The sequence below is a fragment of the Anguilla anguilla genome, chromosome 6 (assembly GCF_013347855.1).
Source record: "Anguilla anguilla isolate fAngAng1 chromosome 6, fAngAng1.pri, whole genome shotgun sequence".
Taxonomy (NCBI): domain Eukaryota; kingdom Metazoa; phylum Chordata; class Actinopteri; order Anguilliformes; family Anguillidae; genus Anguilla; species Anguilla anguilla.
The window spans coordinates 26,327,363-26,347,606 of record NC_049206.1 but is presented as its reverse complement, the minus strand read 5'-3'; the positions used below and the strand labels follow the sequence as shown (position 1 = coordinate 26,347,606).

Here is a 20,244-nt window from a genome sequence, read left to right as displayed (position 1 = left end):
CACACTCTCTCCTCCACACTATCCACACTAAAAACTGTTTTATAGAATTTTAAGAAATGTTTAAGTACATGGCAGTTTTTAAATATTTGTTATGAAATCAAACATAATTGAATTACTAATGAAGTATGTCATCAAGCTCCTGATTAAATGAATGGGCTAATAAAGTTTCTGAATACAAAATAGTCCTCACAAGCTCAAATCAATAAATGAACCATCAGTGAATAGCACATAAACATGTTTATGATTTGCACTTTTTTGGTTATTCATTTTCAGGGGAGCCCATGATTGATCATTGTGTTGGGGCATGAGTGTCATGCCACCAAAATAAATAAATCATAGTGAGACCTAAAATCTTTGAGCAAAACAAGTATGAGGAAAACATTAAAAGATCACTGTGAAACCCAGTGAAAAAGGAGATTGGATATTTTTTACAAAGAGCATTCAATCAACTCAAATAAGTGGCGCAGAGCCTGAGACTCTGAGCACAGTCAGGGTGGATTGGATGAGCAGTTTGTCAATGGCAGTGTTCTCAAACTAGGTCCGGGGGAACGCTGTGTATTCTGGTTTTTGTTTGTCACTTTCTTGATCATTTAAGTGTTGCTGAAAACATTAGTTCTTTGTTTTCGTTCTTTCAGAACTTTTTCTTCAACTTGTTACAGTAACACAATGCATACGTTATCTATTTTTTCTCTCTGAATTCATTACTTTTAAGCTCCTTTGATGTAATTGTTTGCAATACAGCACAATAAGCCCAATGCAAACTTTTATTCTTCATGGTATGCATAGCTACAGTATTTCTGACATTAATGTGACCAAAGAGGGTAAATAATCCCTCAAAACATGACAAGCATCTAATTAACAAAAATGAACAGCAAAAGCAAGCATACACAGGGGTCCCCAGGAGTGAGTTTGGGAACCAGTGGTCTTTGGTGTCAAAAGCTGCAGAGAGATCCAGTAGGATTAGAACAGAAGCAGGGATGTTCTCTTGCCGACTGAAGTGTTTTGGTGAAGGACAGAAGGGCAGTCTCAACAGAGTGACTAGCCCTGAAGCCAGACTGGAAGGGATTGAGAAAGTCATTTTGTGACAGGATGTAAGTGTGTTGGTTAGATGCTGCAAATTGCAGGGATTTGCAGAGGAAATGGCAGTAGAGACATTGACTGGTAATTCTGGACAACAGAAGAGACCAGGTTCTGTTACTTCAACAGATCAAAGAAAAAGTTCAAAGCACTCTTTCCAAAATGTCTTGAAGTATTCAGCATAATGACAGACTCAACCTGAACACAATATCTCAGTTTTCATACACGATTTTCCATCTGTGTATGCATATCACACCTTTTGATAATCTTGCTTGAAGTTTCTGGAAATGCATATCACTGAAATGAACTGATACCTATCTACAATGGTAGTGCCTCACATACTTTGGAAGTACTTTACAGACATAGTGACAGGCATAATTTTTTATTAATTATCATGAATAGTATTAGTATTTGACAAAGTATTGCAGACAATTGTAAGAATCCAATATGGTGGACCTAATAAATGGCAATAGCAAAAATGGTTATCATAAGAAAATATGTGTCTGTACAAAATTTCATACTTTGTTTTATGGTTTTATTGTTTTTTTTGAAAAAAAAGTTTGAAAACTTTTGCAGCGTCACAATGATAAAGTCAGTGCCACAATGGGTGTGTGGAACTCTCTCACAGGCATCAATGCACATACCAATCTTTGAGGGTTAGAGCATCTGCATTTTATAGCTACATTTCCAAACAGTCTACAAAAATGGTGGACATATACATAATTCCATTAGCTCACAATTTTCACAACTGAATTTTCTGAAGCATAAATTAGCACAAATTATCTATTTGTAGATCAAGAAATTTTAGGGGTGTTGTTTGAGTACCATGTAACATTGCCACTGCATGCTTATTTTATAGCCTAATGGCAGCCATATTTCCCTTCATATAATCAGCACATTTGGGGGAATTTGAATGTGCATTGCTTTACATATGTCAAACAATTTTGCGCTAGCATTTGAGGCAGTTATGTCTCCAGGCAAGTGAGTTGATTGCAATGCCCCAATCATAGTTGTGTATTATACTTTATACAATATAACACATAAATAATCGAAAGGTTGTGAGCTGAGGAATATAATAATACTTGATTTATTCAAGGATAAGGATAAAGCAAGTAAATAATGTAGTCATTTCCCCATTTTGTCTTTCACATTTGGGGGTAAATCGAAAATGGTTCCTATGTAACAATGTAATAAGTTTTTCAAAGTAAAATCCATTTCAACTGATAGCTGTATAATTAACTATTCAAATTCTATTGTGTAGACTATTTCATTCGGATAGTGTATTCAATCCAGTATGTTAATGATTCAGGTATTTGGTGGTAATCTATATTCTTTTTTGTTGGATGATTAAGGACTTAATCAAGGATTTGTGCAATGTCCTCACTGTAATTAACACAACAAGATTTATTATTCTTTAATTTCTTTATTTTTTAATTACAAGATCATTATGGTAGAAATGCATTTTGAACTAGCAACAGTTACTTTTCCCATGGATTGACCTAATGCTGTGCTACAGAGATGTAACTCGAAGTTTAATATTTGTAAAAATCTGTAACCCCGACAGGCACATTGAGCTCAATTATGACAGGTGTCGAAAAGGCAAGACCAGAGGAGAACAAGGTACCTTGATTAGCTTACTGGTGAGTCCTCATTATCATATATGGTACACTTTTGTTTATGATGTGAATTATGAATATTCACGGTCATACATAGTCACACAATTGTTTCCATAGGTTCTGTTTTTTTATTTCCCTACCTCACCCTTCCCCTTCACGTAACTCCTGAGATTTCGATTTGGTGTCCATGCATGCTGTGAAATCATTTTTGTAAGAGTAATGTGCATATAAAGTATACTATAAGCTCATAATGTTTTGGACAAAGATGTATTTTTTTTTCTTGATTTGGCTCTGTACTGAACAATTTTAGATTTTTAATCAATTTATGCATAGCAGGTAGAATTGCCACAGTTTGTACATGGCAAAAGCCCCCCCCCCCCCCGCATTTCAGGGCCGCATGTTGTTGGGGATATATTTATGCAATTTAAATGAAAGTAGTTATGTTCAGTGCTTTGTCTTTCAGTACATAATATCGTTTGCATGCAATAACTGCCAAAGTTTGTGAGCCATAGACATCACCAGGTGCTCAGTGTCTTCTCTGGTGATGCACTGCCAGGCTTGTACTGCAGTCATCTTCAGCTCTTGCTTTTATTGTGGGCCTTAAGTTTTCTGTTCAACATATGAATTGCATGTTCAGTTCATATTAGGCGAATGATGTGGCCAGTCAAAAAATTGTCCAGTTTTTTTTTACTTTGTAAAACTCCTTTGTTGCTTGTCTTGCAGTGGGATGGAATGCCATCCAAAGAGTTTGGAGTCATTGTTTGAACGTGAGCAAATACGATGCTTCTGTACAATTCAGAATTCATTCTACCACCACTATCAGCAGTTACATCATCAATGGAGACAAGTGAGCCAGTACCTGTGGCAGCTATACATGCCCAAAAGCATAACACCATCATTATGGTGAGAATTATTCAGTCATCAACTGTAGAGGTCTTCCAAGGCCTCCCAGACACTTTGCGGTTACCAATCTCACTTTCTTCTTTATGATGTTCCAAACAGTTGATATTCGTAAGCCTAACGTTTGGCCTATGACTGCTTTTTTTCTTATTTCTCATCCTCATAATGGCCTCATTGGCTTTCCTTGTTGACAAGCACCAACAACAGACTCAAAAGGTAAACAAAAGCTGAGAATCAAGACTAGATATTGAAAGCTCACTTATACCTGCAATTAAAAGGACCTGAATAATCAGAAACACTTGTGAAACCATTTTCCCCAAATGTTATGGTGCCCTGATATGGGGGACTATGTATAAAAAGTGCAGTAATGAATACATTGTGAAACCAAAATGTTATTAAAAAATTCTGAAAAAAAAAGCTGAGGAGCTGCACGTTCAGCACGTCCATTTTTTAAAAATACTAATCTAAAATTGGGGCGTACAGAGCTGAAAAAAATGTCTGTCCCAAACATTATGATGCTCACTGTATGTGCAGAATACTCCTGGGCAAAAAAAAATGGTCCAAGCCAAAAATGGCAAAATATTAATTTAATTAGTCTTAACAACAAACCATTGGTCAGGAAATTAGCAAGAATTAAACAAATAAAGTAACTTAGTATGGAATAGGTTTTCCCTTTGATTTCTTTAAATGTTTAAACCTTGTGGGCAAACTTGCGGACAGCTTTTTACAGAAAGAAGAGTCAATGTGGTTCCATTCAATGTTGATGGCTTCAAACAGTTGATGAGTAGTTGAAAAATGTTTCCCGTTTAGTTTGTGTTTAATGTGAAACCAAATATTCTCTATAGGGTTCAAATCTGGACTCTGACCAGGCCAAAATATGAGCCTGATGGACTTGTTCTCAAGCCACTTTTTGGTGGTCTTTGCAGTGTGGGCAGGAGCATTGTCTTGTTGAAAAAAAAATCTGATCGTTCCTCTTCAGAAAACAACTTTTCAATTGTGGGAAGCAAGCCTTTCTGCAATATTCTCCTATATTCCAATGCATTAATTGACTTTTCACAGTGAAGCATCTCACCAGTACCAGCAGCTGAAAAGGCTCCCCACACCATGACACTTCTTCCTCCATGCTTAACTTTGGTAGAGATGCATTCACTGTTGTTTCTCACCAGATCTTCGAAGACACCTCTCTGGAGCATCACCATGCAACTTAAATTGTGATTCATCACTCCACACAACTCTGCTGAACCACTCTGAATCAAACTTTCCATATTCTGCCAAAAACTTCATTCTGTCTTTGATGTTTTTCCGAGACAGCAATGGCTTTTTAACACATCTTCTAGACACAAAACCTGCATTAGATAACCTTCTGGTTATTGTTCTTCGCGATAGAGTCTTGTTTTCTGAGGTCGTGAATTCTGCTGTTTTTGTAGGCTTTTTTTCCTGTCTTTGAGGACTGTAAATTTCAGCAGGTGGTCATCCCTGCATGATGAGGCTCTGGGCCTTCCAGATCCTTTCTTTCTGGCAATATTACCTGTTGTTTCAAAGCGTTGACCTATTCTCTCAATAGCTGCTAGAGAAATAGGGATTTACTCTGCCTTTAGGGTCTTGTAAATTTCAGAATAGCTACAGCTGGCCTGACGAAGACCAGCTATGCGGTTTCTGACAGCAACCCCTGCATGATATTTTGCTTTTTTTGGAGATTTTCTCGCTCCTTTACTGTGCTACTCACACTGCATATTGTAGATCTCTCCCTGCTCTATCAATCCTGGTTCCATTTATGAGCTTGTTATCAGGCCCTTGATGGGTTGCATTGGGTGTGGCAGATAACCAAATAATGACTAATCTTTTAAGAAAAAAAGATTCCCAGAAGATATTTTTGGAAAATTTTGTACACCCAGACGTGTTAGTTTGAATTTTAAATCAAACATTTTAATCATTATCATGATTCTACCTTTGCGTACAAGAAGACTATATAAGTGAATTTCCCTGTTTCTAGCTTTTCCCCAAACAGTTCACTGCAGCAAAAGTAAACAAGCAAATGGTGGCACAGGAGGTCTCAGGAGTGCATTTGTTTAATTCTGCAAAAATTATTTCACACCATGCAAGGGCATAACACAAAGTTCAGTCCAGACCGCTAAATCTCAGGAGTTATATAAAGAAGGATGTTGAGGGGAAAAAGAAGCCTACGGAAACAATAGGCTTCTATATTGTGTGACCATGTGTGAACCATACACTCATACTTCACCAAACTCGATAAACAGAAATGGACAGACACATGTTCAGACAACCTTTTCTTTAATACAAAGTCAACATATCTAATTACATGGTGTTTTTCAACCAATTACTGTTTGTTAGAAGTAACAATTTGAAGGCGATAGCACTTGGCCCACATACAAAGAAAAACATTTTCATGTGCACACCTGTCATTGGCTGATTCTTTTAATTTTTCATTTTATTTTGGACCTTCCATTGTTACTCTTGGGAAACTTCACAAGATTTTGAACTAACGGAACATGGTCTTGAATTCTGAGGGAATCTCTTAAATTTTAATGTCAGTTAAAAATAAAAATCATGTTCTCAGAATGTCAAAATTCCAGCACACCTAACCACTCAAAGAACCTCTAGCAATGCAGAGACATTCGTTTCTGTTTTTGTATATCTGGCACTGTACTTTTTTCATTGTCTAGCATGGTTCTTGTCTGCTTGAAATTAAATCAATTTTGAATCGATTCTGCATCCTTGAAAGTATAAAGGGGGTCTGATACACTATAAAAATATTCTAACAATGCCATACAACACAAACACAGTTTATCATAGGCAGTGATGAGAACAGAGGCATACAATGCAACCCTTTGTATTCCAGGCTAAACAAATCCTGCAGCACTTTAACTGAGCAAACATTTAATCCAGGCAATGCTGCCAGCCGCAGTGGACTGTGGTACACCGTGGCTTCTCAGGCACTCTGCACATAGCCCTTCTAATTCACGTGGAATTGCCTTTCAGACTTCAGGGTGGGGTGGGGGTGGGGGCAGAATAAAGATCTGAAATTATCTAGCCTGAACCTGGCCTGGGCAGTGGGAGAACCAGCTCCCCACACCTTCATCTCTAAGGTGTACTGACGAAGAGAAGACATTTACCGGTGAAATCACTGTGGTTATGTCCGGCGCAATCTGTGACGTGGCCCTCAGTGTGGCCTGTTTTACCATTCACCACCTGGGGCTTTCTTCAGCTTCCATCACAATGTAGCACATTATGTCGGGGGTAAGCACAGCAAGGGAACCAGTTGGTTCAGAAAAGAAATGAAAAAAAAATTATAAAACCAATTTAGCTTAAGGTGAGAGGCTTCTGAAGAACACCAGCAGGTTCACAGATAGCAGCTGATAGTTATATTTCGTATTTCAAAACAAACTGTCAAGTCCAAGAGATTAAAAAAAACAGTATTTGTTTATTTATACACATTCTATCCAGGGTCATTGTTATAAAACAAATGGTTTATGTTAGTACAGACAAATAATAAAAAAGTAGAAATGAAATGAAATATAAAAACAAACTTCAAAGTAGGGCTAAAAAAAGAAAAAAGAAAAAAAAAACACTGCACTATGAATATTCACCTTGTACAGTAGAATTAGTCTATCAAATACATCATTGATAATACTCTAATTATTAATGAAATTCAATGTTTAGTAGATCAGTTAATCTAGAACTTTAAAAATGACAGGTGTACCAACACTATCACTACTATCAATAATAATATTAACAATAATTATTACAACTCTCCCTTCACAATCGGCAGTTCTACCTAGTGGTAGGAATTAAAAAGGGTTGCAATGGCACTTGGCCAGACACCTCCCTTCATCGTTTCCAAAGAAACGCACGATATTTCCCAAGGTTATGAAAAGAAATAGCTAAAAAAAAAAAAAAGAAGAAATATTTTGTACATGATCAGTTCAAAGTTTATGAGTGGTACAAAACATAAAAATATAAGCCAAATATATAGTAACATTCTGGATGATATAGATCTATATTCCGACTTTAAATATATGTTGTATGTAGGAGCATATATATTTATACAAATATATGTATATATATACATACACAAACACACATTACACTAACCTCTACACTGGAAAAATAGAATGGCTTTTAAAATAATATGAACAAATAAGCATTTATCGTGCTGATGTACAAAATGCAAACAATATTTCTGTAAAAAAAACGTCAGCTGAGCAAGGTTAAACAACAACAAAAATAAGACAACTTTAATGTTTCATGTTAACAATAACAATAAGGCTTTTTTGGAAATAAGAAAGAGACTAATCACAGCTCCATTTATGACTGTTAGTGTACATACCTATTAATATCTGTTCATCACACAAAAGCACTGACCCCCCCAGGGAAACTTTTTTGGGGGTTAGGTATTCAGTTTATGAGTAAAGCAGACATCAGAAAGTGTACACACACATTCGTTCTGATGCCTGGAAGAATGTTCTTTTGTAGGTCGGCAGTCTTCGTGAATTCACGGTCACCACTGCAAGTCACGCATGTCCACTTTCCCAACTGGGAGGATCAGCCCCACTGTAGGCGGTTTCAGCAGACAGAACAAATGAACGCAATGCCATGACCGTCCAGCTGAAAGAGGTAATTGGATGGGTTCCTCGTGTTGTTTTATGTCTTTTCATGTCAGTTTTCGCAATAGGTCCCGAGGATCACTGCGTGTATTTGTGCCAGAACTGACCATTAAAAAAAGGGGGTGAAAGGTCTTGTGCTGCCGTATTGTGGATCTGTTTGTGGGCGGTGATGTGCTTCCAAATCGTGGATCTGTCTGTGGGCGAAAGGCCTTGTGCTGCCGAATTGTGGATCTATTTGTGAATGTTGTGCTTCCAGATTGTGGATCTTTCTGTGGGTGAAAGACTTTGTGCTGCCAAATCGTAGATTTGTTTGTGGGTGATGCTGTGCTTCTAGATTGTAGATCTGTCTGTGGTTGAAAGACCTTGTGCTGCCGAATTGTGGATCTGTTTGGGAATGCTGTGCTTCCAGATTGTAGATTTGCCTGTGGGTGAAAGACCTTGTGCTGCCAAATCATGGATCTGTTTGTGGGTAATGCTGTGCTTCTAGATCATAGATCTGTCTGTGGGTGAAAGACCTTGTGCTGCCGAATCATAGAACTGTTTGTAGGACAATGTTGTACTACCAGATCATAGATATTTCCGTGGGTTAACAACCTTGTGCTGCCAAACCGTAGATCTGTTTGTGGGTGATGCTGTGCTTCCAGATCATAGATATTTCTATGGGCGACGGGCCTTGTGCTGCCTATTGTGGGATCCATCTGTGGGTGGAGGACCTTGTGCTGAGAATCTATCAATCCATCCATGGGTGAACAACCTTGTGCTTTCAGATCATGGATCCATTTATGGGTGGAGGACCTTGCGCTGCCCGACCACAGAGAAGCTCCCATCAGGACAGAGAGCAGTCAAACATGATCGTTGTGGTCCTTTCAAGCTTTTTTTTCTTCCAAAAGTACAGATAGAACAGGTGTTAGAACACCTATTATGCCAACAGTCTCTGAAATTTTAAAATGGAGAGGTCTAGGTTGGCAGGGCCGAGATGCGAAGGAGCCGCTCAGCTCAAACTCTCAACCCACACAAAGACGCCTCTGTTAATCACTGACGACCTGGACAGTGTTCATACATAGTTCATACAGTCTAAGTGCAGACCGTCACATTTCCCCATGGTCACGTACCAGTGCAGTGCTGCATTACAGTAAACTATAAAGCAGCATGTTTGGTATAGACACAATTAAAATGAAAGTAAATGATAATATTCATCATAATGACTATCACGGTAACACGTTTGCAAAGGGTGCTGGCTATCATGGGCATATTTGTGAAGACCGGGATTTAGAGCTTGCTCCCAGTCCACACCATTCCAATGTCCTATTGTCCTCTTCGCTACTACAGTCTTGCAGTCACCCTGATACTCCACTACACACCAGATCACATACCAGTGGCACAAAAGGTAAATCATACTAAAAACAGCATCATAAAAAACATGATTATGATCTCTCAAGCTTTGTCAACCATGGAATGATGCCACATCTACACAAACCACTGCCAACAACTCAGTTGTTGGCTAATGTTGCTAAGGAATGAGAAAGTGTCATGACTCAAGTTGCAAGTTGGATTTTGGGTTTGTTTTCAACAAGCCAACAGCTGTGCTTTTCTCTCTGGTTCCTGTAAACGAGCGGCCTTAAAGTTCAGAACTCATCCATAAAAGCGAAACTGGAGTGACACAATTGGCATGGAGTTTTGAGTAAATGAATCAGGCTTCGACACTTCTCTTCCTTGTTTAAGACAAAAGTTTTTTTTTCTCCACTGGCCCAAAGCACACCTCTTGGCTCTGTGAAATGGGACTGCTCCCCCAGTGATGCAGAGGCCCTTTGTAGTGTCACAAGGTTTGGATTTGCTAAGGTGACAGCGGCTCACTTCTGAAAAGGATTGTGGACTCTTCTGTCAGCCTTTGTGACCAGAACTGTGTGCCCACAGTGGCTACATTGAAGGGCACACATCCCAGATAGCTTCAGTATGCCACAAAACCTGGAAAAATCCTCTGATCTAGTAAAGAAACACTACCTCCATATTTCATTTCCAGCTTCCCACAACCATTTTGTATTTTAGTCCTTTAAGACAGCCTTGCTTGTTTTTCCGTTGTTTTTAAATATCACGTTTGCTTTCTTTATATTTTTTTCAGCAGATGTTCACAAAACACTGTATATCTTCTGCATCTGGGCACTTGACTTGAGGTCAGGTTAGCAGTCCAACACTTAATAGTTTCCTCCTTACAGCTTGAGCCACTTTTTGGTTCCTTTACGAGACAGGTCCTGAGAAGGCATGTATATTCTCTGTTTCCACTGTAATACCTTCCCACAATCCATTCAGTGTGCTGTGAGTCCAGACAGAATGTGTTCTTGATTGATGTTGTGTTTTTTTTTTTTTACTAATTGAGTTCAAGTTTTCATTCGGTTTAGGTTGTTGTCATCAAAAAATTCAAGCAGGTTCCCATGGCTCAGAAGACTGGGGGATAATGGAATCAGTGATGAGATGCTTATATTTATGTTGCATAGTGGTCAAAGCTTCCTAGGTATTCCAGAGCTGCCTGGTAACAAAACTGGTATTCATCCTGTCCAAAAAAAAAAAAACACAAAGTGGACACAGTCAATACTTAAACTTCACAGACTACCTTTTCCACAGCTAAGAATTTTTAACTGCAGTGTTTTATAATAATGGCATAGTGATGTGTAGCATTCATTAACAGTTTCGTAAGTGACAGCTGGCGCTGCATAGAAACACATTTGTGAATGAGTCATGGCCAGAGAAAAGCATCCCACTTGAAGACTTATCATAATCTACAGCACTATGCAAATAAACCAATTGTGTAACGGTACTCTGACCATGAGGACACAGTCCTGTGCAGAGCTTGGCTCAGGACAGTTAGCGCTAGTGAGTCTCTCACCTCAGTCTGCACCATGGCCGGCCTCTGTGTTCGCAGCATCTTGACGGTCTGGAAGATGTCGACCACCCCCTCGTAGCGCATCCTCTCCAGTACGATGCTGAGAGTGATGAACACCCCGGTCCTCCCCACGCCCGCACTGGAACACAAGACATGGGAGCCCACGTGAGACTCCTGGACCATGCAACATGGCTGCTCTAGCACATTCCACGGCACAGCTCATCTGACCCCTTGTTCGGTTATAGCTTTGTCCCCCACCCTGCATTTCACACTAGTCTCCTGCCTCTCTCACAGACACTATCTATTGGTAAGCGTTTAGACTGGTAACATATTTTAACCTGCTAACAACCTAAGCTAGCTGGTAGTTCAGACATGTATAACATGTATGGAGAATACATAGCCAACCAGTGATCCTTTCCAAGGTGAGGAAATCCTTTGATATATGGTTGTAACAGATTAAAACTAAGTTGAAACTCTGAACGTTGTCATACGTGCACTATGACAGTTGCCTGAGCAGCAATAATGAAATTCTTCAGGGGTACAATGCAACTGTAATCCTCTGTAAGGTGAAGCAATATATCTTTGCCTCAGTCTTGTGGGGTTAGTAAGAAAGAGTGCACTCATGGACTGAGGATGTATGGCTTGTGCTCTGACTCACCTGCAGTGCACAGAGATGGGTCCGTCCTGGCCAAACTGTTCCTTCGTTTTGTGCACCTGCCCGATGAAGTCAATGAAGCCCTCACCGGATTTGGGCACGCCCTGCTCCGGCCAATCCGTGAACTGGAACTGTCTCACTGTCCTGGACTGACCATCCTGAGTGAGAGAGAGGAAGCGAAAAAAGTCCCGCAGGTAAGAGGGCGTTTGCCCCAAATGAATAAGCCTGCCCCAAATTTCTGAAGTTGCAGCAGCTGTTTCGGCTTTTGTGGCTTTCATTGTCAGAGATTAAACACCTTCCATTAAAGGACTTCATGAAAAATGACTCGGTGAGAAAAAAACACAATCGGTGTGGTCCTATGAGAGACTAAATCGTTTTAGTTGGATGTACATATCATTTATAAGTCTGTCAGGTTAGACCCATTTACCGTGAAACGAAATGCTTTCCCTGGGGGTAGATTTTCAAACTATAATTTCTAGTATATCTACAAATGGTCCTTCCCAATATTCCAAATTTAAGAAAATATGTTATACACATTAAGTGAATGCTGGGCAGTCACAGGTGGCCTCAAAACTTTCCATCAGGCCTACACATTCGCCGCAAGTAAATAGCACCATCAAATTTCTCATCTTGTCGAAAACCAGGACACCAATTCCCCCCACTTCTTCTCTCATGTATCGCTCCAAACAAATCTCTGTTGGTTGCTATTCTTTGGAATAACACCACGGTTAAGGCGCATCTTAATAATGCATGTGGCGTGACGAGCATCTTCATTCAGGGATTAAACAGAGTAATCTGGCTGATCGGTTGAGCACACGATCTAAGATGGATGACTGGAAGGGGAAGCCAGCACGGTGCGACACGCTGGGCAAACAACAGGAGAGCGATCGGCTGGGGAAAACGCAGAACAGGCTGCCGCCGCCAACGTGCTCCGAACGAGGCCCAGCCCAGCTCGCTTTTAGCCTCTAGCGCTCTCAGCATCAAACTGGCAGGAATGCCCAAGTGGCCTTCCCGCGTCAGAGCCTGCAGTCACACGCGAGTAATCAGGCGCCGCCGTCAGTTTCCCATCAGGCACCGCACGGCCGCGTGGCCTTTATTCTTCCTCCAAGACAACGGCGTGCCATTGATCTTTTCATCACGTGTGTCGCTGAAGAGCCTCCCCCCCGACAAGTAATTAAAAGTGAAACAAAAATCAAGAAGGTAAGAAAAGGGGAAAGGGAGCGAAAGGAAATGAGATCACGACCACATGTTGATCCGCGTAACCGAAATTAACCGAACTGAACTGCTCAACCCGGCGTTGAGTGACTAACCTTTTCTCGGAATGAAAGGAGCAGCGCTCGAGTACGGAGTTCCTGTTATTCAGCGCGCGCCGGCACACCCCTCAGCCCCCAGCCATCCTCCCACTCTCCGCTCGCACAGCTTATTCAGGTCGCCTCTGATTAAAAGGCTCATCCATTCTCATTCTCCGGGAGAGCTACAAATGAAACGCTAGCTGCTCACAAAAAGCAGCCGCTTCTCACCACTTAATCATCATTAGGCCTCGCAAAGATTATTGCTCTGAGTGCTTCACCTTTCTTAGGTTGCCTGCCACTGCCACTGCACAGAAGCACGCGCTGACCAATCCCCTCCGTCCTAGAGGTCGATGTGGGGAGGAGCGTTGGGAGGTAGCGTGCAGTAAAATGCGATAAACCGGCGAACCCCGAGCGAACTATTTTATCTAGGTAGCCTGGCCGTTTCCTTTTCACAGCGCTCTGTTGGCTCCGACGCGAAGCTCCCAGCCTGCTGTTGCTGGAGGACGATAAAACGTTTGGCATTCCCAAGGAAACGCCGTTGCCAAGGCCACAGACAGCGCTTTTTTGACTGACCGCTCGCTGTTTCGCTGCCCTTTGATGAACCCTCCCCAAAGGGCCCGGCGCAAAACCTCCGGGTAAACAAACAAGGAATGAACCGGGGGTTGCATCACGCAAACCAGCAATTACACTGCGTGAGACCTGCGCACCGGACCACTCCCCTCGCTCTCTTTAATTGCGCCCGGCGTTGAATGAGCAAGCCGCTGAGCCGCACTGCTGGCACAATGCACCCAGCAGATTTTCCAGAGTAAAATACTGGTTCACTTCAGCACGGTATTTGTGTTCGCGCAATTTAATATTTCCTTTAATTACGTAATTATTAAGGATTCGGAGGAACCAAACACAGAGAAAATGAGTAGGACGCTAGCTGCTGACCCCGGGCGTGTAACGCACTCAAAGAAATGTGCTCACACGTGTGAAGGCCACGATTCTGAGGCTGGGGAGGTAACACTCACCCTGGCATCTGTAACCTTGAACTCTCTCAGGATGTACTGGGGCATGTTGTACTCTGCCATAGGGTCCACCACAAAGTACTGGTACCGGGCAGACCGTTCAGCTGGCCAGTACTGATGGCACTTTTCCTGTGGACACAGACACACACAAACACACACACACAGTGAGAAACACACATGCGCGCGCACACCAAGCACATCAGTCAGATCCACTAAAATATATCTCCAGGGTTTTCACCTGTGAGCATGCATATGCTAGCCTCTGCTATAAAACCAGAAACTTTGCTAAACTTACAGGCACACGTACGGTATCACTGCAATGTTAATTTTGAGACAAAATTAATGCCCGATATATGTTTGCTAAAAATAAACCTACAGTACAACATAAAATGTCCATACAGCGCCTGAATAAAGCCCAAGGTCACTGCACATAACATTATATACTGCCCTGTCAGAAAAAAAATGAGGTCAGGCAGCTGAGAATGCACAGTAGTAAATTACAACTGTAACAGAGTTACAATAGAACAGAAGGAAAATTGAACAACATCTGCAGAGCAAGGACAGAAACAAGACACTCACTCTGCCCATCTCCCTCAGCTTGGTCAGCATCACCACAATAGTGGAGTTGTTTTCCCAGAGCATCCTCCAGAAGTCCTCCGTGGTCTCCGCCAGTGGACCCTGTGTGGCGATGTAAGCCTTCTGCTGCCTGGGGCGACACACACACACACACACACACACACAAGCTCATGAACAGCTGATCCAAGATCAGTTCACTCAAACATAATAAACATCAACCACTATGAAAAGAAAAAGATGAAAATAATTCAGGACCAGCACTTAAGGGACAGGATCACACACCGCACTTTAAGACAGACCACACTGGGAACCTCCGATCACGCAGGAGATAAACACAGAGGCACGGTGGCAACAGAGCTATGGTAGTAACAGATAGCATTATTTAACTAGTTTATTAACACAATCAGTAATGAATAATTAGTTTGAATAGTAACACAACATGGTTTTACTCAGGGTAATAACAAACCATGAATCTTCGATTATAAATTAGGAAGGATAATAACAAAACTGTAAATCCAGGTTTCAACAATAATGCTTAGAGTAAAACCAGGTTATGTGATGAGGCAGGGCAAATTCATAATTCAGTATGTCAAATCTCTGTTTGGAGTCACTAAGCTAGTAGCACAGAAGCCGAGTTGTGCGTGAGAAGTAGAAAAGCTTATGACATAGGCATCATATTGGTTACTGAGACCACTGACCAATCATGAATTAGAATTTTAGGACAGTACTCTTGACTGCACCACTCATTAGTTCATGGCATCTCATCGATTTTTAAGGATGAGCTAAAGCTAAACTAATAAAGCGTAGGAAACTAGCGTACAGCATAGGCAATGCTAATGCTTTCATTTCACATAATGAAATTTCATTTTTCCACAAAAATGACAATTATTCAATCTCTTTACAGACTCACTCCATTAACTGGCCAAGTGTTAGTAAAATTTTTGTACACTAATTGACAAAAAACACATTAATCTAGCCATCCAACTGCTTGGTACAGAGTAATACTGGGTATTAATATTTTAGTTTTAACCTGCCCAGGGATTAAGGATAAAAATGAGTTCAGCCGCTAATTTTTAAATTTGTGTCTCCAGCGTTGACAGTGACATAGGCACTTTCATGGCAAAAAGTTAAGTATCTGTCTCTATGTGTCACTACTATGAGCTTGGGAAATAACACAACACGAATCTGCAATTAGTAATTAGCTTGGATAATAACACAACATGAATCTGCAAGGAGTAATTAGCTAAGGTAATAACAAAAGGCAAATCTGCAGTGAGTAATTGGGTAGGGAAATAACACAACGTGAACCTGCATTAGAGCCTATGGTGGCTGCAGGGGTCTTTACCGCACTAGGCCAGCAGAACCCTCCCCGGCTCACCTGTAACCGTCGATGAAGCTGCCGTTGATGTAGTCCGAGCCCTCCAGTCCCCGGATGGGCTGCAGGCACACGCGGGTGGTCTCATACGGCATGATGTTCACCAGGCGGTTCTTGAACTTGTTGCAGGGGAGGTTGGCGCTGATGAACCTGGACGTGTGGGCCTTTGAGTTGGCCAGGCGCTGTGATGGAGGAGACGGAGGTGAGCTTACCTCACACAGGACAGCTTGGTGACCTTGGCACACCCTAACCTTCAGAACTGTGTGGGTCTGCGCTATGGTACAACATGACAACCCAATTACCACGGCATACCATACAACCACCTTCAGTCATATAAGCTCATCATATACATAAGGTCCTGCTGCTTGTGCTTCATTCAGCATATTCAGCCATTTAAGGCTTTTCCCAGGAGGTGTGACATAGCTCAGGAGGTAAGAGCGGTTGTCTGGCAGTCGGAGGGTTGCCGGTTTGAGCCCCACCCTGGGCGTGTCGAAGTGTCCCTGAGCAAGACACCTAACCCCTAAATGCTCTGGTGAATGAGAGGTATCAATTGTAAAGCACTTTGGATAAAAGCGCTATATAAATGCAGTCCATTTACCATTTACCCAGGAGAAAACATTTTAATTTCACTTTTTACAATGGTTTGCTTTCCAAAACCTCCACTCAACCAACAATCACCTTCTGATTAATTTTAACTGGCTCTAATTTGACCAACAAAATCTATTTGAATGATCCTGCCTGAATTCACTGTAGTCATGCTACATGCAAATTTGATTCTGAAGATTCATAAGTGTTTTATTTTAAGTGATGCTTCCGCATAATCTCAGAACTCTCCTGTTATCATTATTGTTACGATGTACCAGATAATCATTTTGCCAACAGTTTCACTTCATCCCACACACAAGGCCAAATAGAGGTCTCAGAAAATAACTTCTTGTCGTCTTTAACAAACATTAAAGTTCCGGCTCAGATTTTAATCATGCATAATGATGTGCGTCTCCTCCGTATCTCTGGATCAGGATGAATATAAACTGCCTCTCCCCGAGTTCCAGCACAGTGTGATCTACCTGCTGGAGATCTCCCAGCCTCCCTGCCTGCCAAAATCACCTTTGATCTCCGTCCACACCAATACCGGGAGGAGCGTGAGTCAGAAAACACATCACCCGATAGCTGCTGAAAAATAAATGAGTGCTTGACACATCGTTACTCATTCCAGGCCTCTGAATAATGAATGAACAGATTTGAGTAAAAACTTTATTAAGCACTAGATAAATGCCCAACAACGTTGCTGCCATTTAATCTAAAACCATTTCATGCCTTTCTCCACTCAGCTCCACTCAAGTTGTTTTACTGTTTCACGGGCTCTCATTAGCCCGGCAATCAGCACGGCAAACTCTTTAATCTCCTCTGCGAAAGCTTCGCAAAAAAACTGCAAACTGCAATCTGCCCTTACTGCCACCGCTTTATTCCAGTTCCATTAAGCATTTTTCTCTAACTCATTTTGATCTATTGATTGGATGATTGACTCGCTATTGACTTGCGGACCGGTCGATTGGTTGGCCGACTGACTCCTTTATCGGTTGACTGGGCGGCAGATTGACTTGCTGATTGGTCGCCCCGGTTGCTCGGCCGGTCGCCCGACGCCGCTCGGCCGGTTTACCTTGAACTCCAGCTCCATGTCGGTGACGTGCTCGCTGCTCTCCACCTGCGCCAGCTTCTGGATGTAGGAGTAGAGGCTGCGGGCGGCCACCTCCGTGTTGCCGCAGGCCACCGCCTCCAGCAGCGCGTCGTGGATGAAGCTGTACTGGTCCTCCGTCTGCACCATGTAGTTCCGCTGCGAGCGCATCAGCGTCACGTGGCCGTAGATGTCCACCGTCTTCTCGTGCTTGATGCGCTCCAGCATGGCGTCGATCACGATGAAGCAGCCCGTGCGGCCCACGCCGGCACTGGGGGGGGGGGGGGGGGAGCGGGGAGAAGAGACGTACAGGGTGAAGAGAAGAAAAGAAACGGAAGGAAAGGGAAATGGAGTAAGAGGAAGTGGTGAGGTTACAGGGAGAGGGAAACAAGAAGAAAGTTTGGAGGGTAAGAGGGAGAGGGAAAAGAAAGCATAATGAAGCAACTTGAGAAAATTGTTGTTCATTCATTATGTGAATAAATGAACAACAATAATACAGCATTCCACTGAGAGTTACGCTAATTGCACTATACTTTTTTTCTCTTGATTGGCCTATCATTGAAATTCCTTGGAATCCACCATTTAAGGGGGGTTGCGTGTAACTGGCGGGACAGGTTGCCGCCTCCTCTGACCTGCAGTGAGTAATGATGGGGCCGGCATCAGGGGGGTTGCACGTCTTCACTCTCCGCAGGAAGGCCAGGAACGGGGTGGGGTATTCCGGCACGCCGTGGTCGGGCCACGCGGTGAACTGGAACTGCCGCACCTCCCTCTTTTCACTGGAGCCGTTCTGGATGGGGCAGGAGGAAACAGCAACACGAATATGGTCACCTGTTGGATGCTCAGCTGAGTCTCTCGTTAGGTAATCGCTCATTAGCATGATCTGTAAGAGCGAGTGGGGTTATAATGTGGTTTAGCAGAAGCAACGACCTCTGACACAACATCCATTAACCTCAGGAAGCCTGTTCCTTTATATTGCTTATTTGTTGGTAATTGTAATGCTTTTTTTGTTTTGCTTACTTACATAAAGCCATCTTTTGTTTTCGTATGTGAATCAATGTTATTCTTTTCTAATGAAGGTGAAAAAATTCTGTTCGGGTCAACCTTGCATTATGGGTAAGAATTCTCTCATATGCCTATTGCAACAGCATTTGTAATGATCTCAAGGACAGCGGCCTTAGACAATGGGGCTTGGAATAAACCGCATCTTTCAAGGGAGCCAGCAGCAACCCCAGGCCAAAGAAGAGAGAAACTCCAGCAGAGGGCTTAATGCTGGTGTTCCATCTTTAATGGAGGGACTGTCAGATCACAGAGAGCAGCCAGCGCAAAGGACAGTAGAGAGTGATGCGTAAACCAGCCGGGGTCCAAAATCAATGCCCGCGTCCTGTTCGCTGATGCTTCTAATTCACGGCCTGCCTCTATCCCAGCCTCTGCATTGTGCTAACTGCAACGAGAGCTATGGGATGCAAGCGGAGCGATGGGTCTGAAGGCTGCTGCCCAAAAGAAAAAGATTTCTCTCAGCAGAAAACTCTCACCGCCCTGCCCTCCGGTGCAGTTTTCCTCCAGGAATCTATTACTCTACATTTCAATACAGTTTAAGCCCGGCTTCAGCGTGCTCCCCAAGCACTCAGCCTCCATTTTGAGTGACACTCAATTAATAGTGTTTGTAAGGTAACCGAAAAGGCCGCTCGCGAGAGGCAGGGAGCATAAAACGCCCCAGTTCCGGGACACACTTTATCCATCATTGCTTTGCACCCGTGGCAACACTGTCGGTGAGGCGGAACGCCATGTCCAGCTCTTGACAAAGTTGTGGTAGTTCACAGTGCAGTTCTTGAAAACCGTTTCTGGCAAGAAGAACACACCATAGTCTCGACTACCATTTCTGGCAAGAAGAACACACCATAATTAAATCATTAAGGCGTTACAGCTAGCTAGTTAGTTACATAATAATTACGTCTGACCAGTTCTTATATTATTATAGTGTAATATTAATAAAATAATAATAGTTATAACGAGAAGTGGTAATTAAAGTAGAAACTTTGATGCATTAATCATTTTCACTCCCAGACCAGCTTGACAGAATTCTGCTCTTTTGTAAACAGCTCCTTGCTCTCACTTATATAAGGTTTTCTCACTGCAGTCCCTGCAGGCTGTGCGGTGAATAAACACATCATATAAATCTATTTTAAAGCAGCATTAAACCATCTATGACATTCTGATAGGTAAACATTAAATTAACCGAGAACCTAGAAGCCTCGATTTTAAGCCAAGAATTGCATTAATATCAAGGAGTCTGGAGAGCCCTGAACATCCTCTCCTCCTAATTAACATTTGGCATATTTTGTACTGGCCTACCCTAAAACTTTGTGCTAGCTCATGCAAATGTGCAAAAAAAGCAGGTCCAGCAAATTGGGACTGGGCCTTACTGCACTGCTGAAAGGAATAAATGCATGAATAAATACGGCTTGTAATTAAAAGTGAACCGGCCTAGTTCCTGATGTTTCTCTCTTTTTCAGACGCTTGCAGCCTGCTTATGGGTCGCGTGGCTCATGGCATAAATTTCAAAAC

The 20,244-nt window shown here is 42.2% G+C and overlaps 1 protein-coding gene across 27 annotated transcripts in view; it reads right to left on the bottom strand.

Annotated features, from left to right (window-relative positions):
* Window positions 1–5,868: 5,868 nt before the first annotated feature.
* The window catches only part of LOC118229204 (receptor-type tyrosine-protein phosphatase S-like), a 193,063-nt gene continuing 178,687 nt past the window's right edge, over window positions 5,869–20,244 (bottom strand). For all 27 annotated transcript variants that reach the window (XM_035420955.1, XM_035420954.1, XM_035420968.1 and 24 more), the window contains 8 exons: window positions 18,312–18,466; window positions 17,665–17,950; window positions 16,008–16,186; window positions 14,633–14,759; window positions 14,057–14,182; window positions 11,755–11,909; window positions 11,100–11,235; window positions 5,869–10,766 (listed from right to left, as the gene is read on the bottom strand). In XM_035420955.1, coding sequence (XP_035276846.1) covers window positions 10,698–10,766; window positions 11,100–11,235; window positions 11,755–11,909; window positions 14,057–14,182; window positions 14,633–14,759; window positions 16,008–16,186; window positions 17,665–17,950; window positions 18,312–18,466 — 1,233 coding nt within the window. In that variant the 3' untranslated portion in view covers window positions 5,869–10,697. The remainder of the gene's footprint in view (window positions 10,767–11,099; window positions 11,236–11,754; window positions 11,910–14,056; window positions 14,183–14,632; window positions 14,760–16,007; window positions 16,187–17,664; window positions 17,951–18,311; window positions 18,467–20,244) is intronic.